Source organism: Apis dorsata, unplaced genomic scaffold (genome assembly GCF_000469605.1).
Source record: "Apis dorsata unplaced genomic scaffold, Apis dorsata 1.3 scaffold_60, whole genome shotgun sequence".
Lineage (NCBI taxonomy): Eukaryota > Metazoa > Arthropoda > Insecta > Hymenoptera > Apidae > Apis > Apis dorsata.
Window position 1 is genome coordinate 402,696 of NW_006263360.1, and position 4,068 is coordinate 406,763.

A 4,068-nucleotide genomic window follows, 5' to 3' on the forward strand; every position below is an offset into this window, starting at 1 on the left:
AGAAAGAGAGAGAGAGAAAGGAAAAGAGAGAAAGAAAAAAAAAATGATTACGAAGTAACACGATCACGAGGCTATCCTTGAAAGGGAAAGAATCGTAGGCGAGAAAGATCGTGAATATTATTCCTTTCCAATTAGAGAGAAAGAGAAATAGAGAGAGAGAGAGAGAGAGAGAAAGAGAGAAAGAGATGTCCATCTTTTAGAATCGAATTAATCCATTGGATTTGTCTCGAGCCAGACTTGGGCATTACATCAAGAACAAAGCGTATTTGAAAAATGTTGTATCAATTGAATTAACGTATTAGTTTCAACGTATATACATAGAATAATAATGCGATAAAAGATTTTGAATTATTCGTCTAATTGTATTTATTTGTTAATCGAATTAATCACGGACAAATGAATTTTCTCGAAATTGATATACCATAATCAATTTTTTTTTTTTTTGACTCAATTTTAAATAATAATTTCGATTACACAATATTCAAATTAAATAATAAGCAACATGTCAAATTATCTTTTAATTTGAATGAATCGATATAAAAAGGATAAAAAAAAATTCGTGGGAATAAAAAATATTTCCATTAAAATATGCTCAATCCTGTCTTCGAATCGAAAATACTCCTCTCTTCGCTAACGGATCACAAACGTTACCTCGTTCTTTCTCTATTTTATCTATCTATATATATATCTCTATCCTTCTTCTTTTCACGTTTCTTCCCCTCGTAGTTTCGAATCGACGCCTCGAACGTTAATCATCGACCCAATAGACATACACGTGCGATCGTCATTTGTAATTGCAACTAATCGCCGTTCCATGTTTTCTCATCCAATTTTAGGTAAGGAGAAACTGGGCGTGCCACAGAGCGAGAATGTATCCGTAGTGTTGGAATCGGACGGTACACAAGTGGAGGACGGGGAATACTTCAAGACCCTAGCGAATAACACGATCCTATTGTTGCTAAGGCATGGTGAACGTTGGTGTCCAACTGGAGTCGACATCATACGCGCTGGTATCTATCTAATTGGAGAACGTGTGATAGGATTGGCCTATAAATTAGCGATAAACAGGGAAGGGAGGCTTTGCGTGCCTCTTAATTCCGTGGAAACTAGGCAAATAGGATGAGCGAGGCGATTTTCATTTGAAAATAGACCTCTTGTTAGCTTTAATATATGCTATGTAATTTTGAATACTGGTTGTCACTTGAATTTGAAAAACGATTGCGAGAATCACTTGTAAATTGTAAATTTTGTATGGAGTTTTGTTAAATATCTATTGATTGTCTATTGATTTGCAATGTGAATTCTGTGTTAGACAAAGAGTGTTAATATCTTTGGAGAAATTGGAGAAAGATTCTAGAAATTTGAAGGATTGATTCTAGAGTTCAAGCATAAAACTTATAATATATGAAAATATAAGTTATTTATTAAGTTTTAAGCAATTTAAGTTTTGGCATCTAGAATTACTCCACCTTATTTAAATGCTTATTTGAGTATCTAGATTAGAATTCTGAATAGAATTTAAATTGGCTATTGTCTGTATAAATTTTCTATCTGAATTAGAAAGATAGAGTGATTCATATTATTATGTTATCTAAGGATTTCATACGTTGAAATAAAAATAAAATGTCATATGAATATACATACATATCCAATATTTTATTTAGAAAAAATTAAAGAAAATATTACATTTAATAGATATCTCAATTCAATAGATTTTTTAATACGTTCAAAATTATTGTGCATTCAACACAAGCGAATAAAAACTAAATTATACATGAATTACTTTGTATGACCAATTCGTTTTTGAATAATGAAAAATGAAAAATACGAATATTCAAATCTCCAAATAATATTAATTTATTATTATCATAAACCAATATTTATTCCTTTTTAAAAAAGAATTCCATCAATATTTTTCAACTCGAAAATGAACAAAAATTAAAAAATCATTAATAGACATGAAAATTGACAATCAATAATAAAAATTATTAGAAACAATAACGATCTCCATACATTAAGATTCGAGCAACAATCAGTGATAAACAAAAGTACGATATATTATTTTCGATCGACGAGGTTGAAAGGCGTCGCTACTTTTATCTGTTCTTTCCACAACGCTGGTAAACAAAAGGTGAACGGGGGATCTATTACGTTCTTCCAATGATAATTGGTTTTTCCGCTAAATATTTATCTCTCGAGTTATTTTTAGAAATGAAGAGAGGGAGGGAAAAGCGAATCCTTTCAACGTCGATTGATCGACTCGCCTCGACTCGCGTGTAATTATAGATCGTATACGTGTCCTGTACGTGGTAAAGGGCCCGGTGAACATTCGTGAAAGCGAGCTGACGTATTTATGGCTACGCGATCGACGCGAGCAAAGGCAACTTTCGCGACGATAATGGATGCGAGTTGTGCGAGCGGAACACGTTATATCGATTCGTAAGTACAATAAGACAAAAGTGCAGATTCGTCGAAGAGGGCGATCAGATAACGATTTGTTCCCGCGGCGACGCCCACCGTGTATTAATGAATCGCATAAACGAGATCGATATACGTGGAAACGTAGAAAATTGCGTGTAAAAGTTTAAAATTGGTTGACGAAAAACCGATCCAACATCCGAATGAAGAATCTGTTCGCGTTTATAAATGTTAAATGTTAAAAATTTAGAGAAAAATATTTAAATATTTGCGACGAATGAAAGTGAAATTCTGACCGTGTTTCCCGTGATTGCAGCGATTTCGGCCATACCTAAAATAGTCTGCGAAACGATCCACGCCCTGGAGCTACACGATGAGACACCCTCGTGGAAGATCATGGACAATAAAGGACGAGTCACGGTGGTGCTACACTGGGATCAGCGTTCATCCACGTCTCAGGCCCAGCAACAGCAGAAAGGTCAAGACGTGCAGACCTCCAAGTATTCGCCGACTAAGAAAACCGATCTGAGTCAGCGGCCACCACTGGTCATCCAGACAAGCCTGGACAAGCTCAACTACGCGGGGAAGCTGGGACATCTGACGGCCGAGGTCGGCCCCAGCCGTTACACCAGCCCCCACATCACTGTGATAAATCATGACGACATGGTACGAGTTCCCGATTAACCTTCTCTTTTCTTCCGCTTTTTCTTTCTCTATTTCTCGAGTCTTTTTTTCGCTCTCTACCACCGAGTGTCGCGAGGTTTCCAAAATGGAATTCGATTTCAATTGTATTCACTTCACGTTCCCTGGACATCCATGGACACAGATGAGCAAAATTTGATAATTGAATGAATTAATAAGGGAAAAGTCTTGAAGGAATGCGGATCTGATTGGTCAACGTGGAAGGAAACATCTTCACACGTGTTCTTTGTTTCTAGTATAATATTTGTCACATATACTAACTGACAAAGAGGAGCAATAAAGTCTAAACTCAATGCAGTAGATATAGAATCCAAAGTATTCTAAAGTATAATGTAAAAATTTGTTTATTTCTTATAATATATAAAAACAATAATTTAGTAGTTAAGATAATAATTGTACGTATACGAATAAGTTAGATTTACTATAGTTGTATTAATATTATATCAAAATTAATAGTTTCGAAAATATTTGCTTGCTTTTTAGATGATTAGCCTAACGTAACTTCATAAATGAAAATAATTTTTACGGTTTTGAATATTTCAAATTATAGCTCTTCTATTACTATGTAGCGCGTGGTGTCAGGTTTGTCAACAAAGCGTCTGAAGTGGGGATAAACGATCCTAGCGAAGAACTTCCTCTCTTGCCCCTCTGCCGTCCCGCGAGCCTTTTTTTCACCAAAACAGTACTATTGCTTATCTCCTCTTTAGACGCTTTGTTGACAAACCTGACACCACACGTTACTATAATAACAAAAGAGCTTAGAACTTGGAAACAAAAATGCGTGTAAAAATAATATTCCTTCCACGAGACTTCTTTCCATCAGTGAACAGTGAACAGTTTATTCGAAATTTTTGACCACTTACCTTTTCAAACGAATAAAAAATCCCAGCTGAAAGGAGCCCTTTCGGAAACCTCGAATGCTTTCGATCGGAGAGCGAAACTTAACAA

At 35.3% G+C, this 4,068-nt stretch overlaps 1 protein-coding gene across 1 annotated transcript in view; it reads left to right on the forward strand.

Moving 5' to 3' along the window:
- The window catches only part of LOC102676499, a 10,600-nt gene that overhangs the window by 4,803 nt on the left and 1,729 nt on the right, over positions 1 to 4,068 (forward strand). The window contains exons 3-5 of the mRNA XM_031515289.1: positions 837 to 1,010; positions 2,735 to 3,084; positions 3,170 to 3,248. Of these exons, the coding sequence (XP_031371149.1) occupies positions 837 to 1,010; positions 2,735 to 3,084; positions 3,170 to 3,248 (603 nt within the window). The remainder of the gene's footprint in view (positions 1 to 836; positions 1,011 to 2,734; positions 3,085 to 3,169; positions 3,249 to 4,068) is intronic.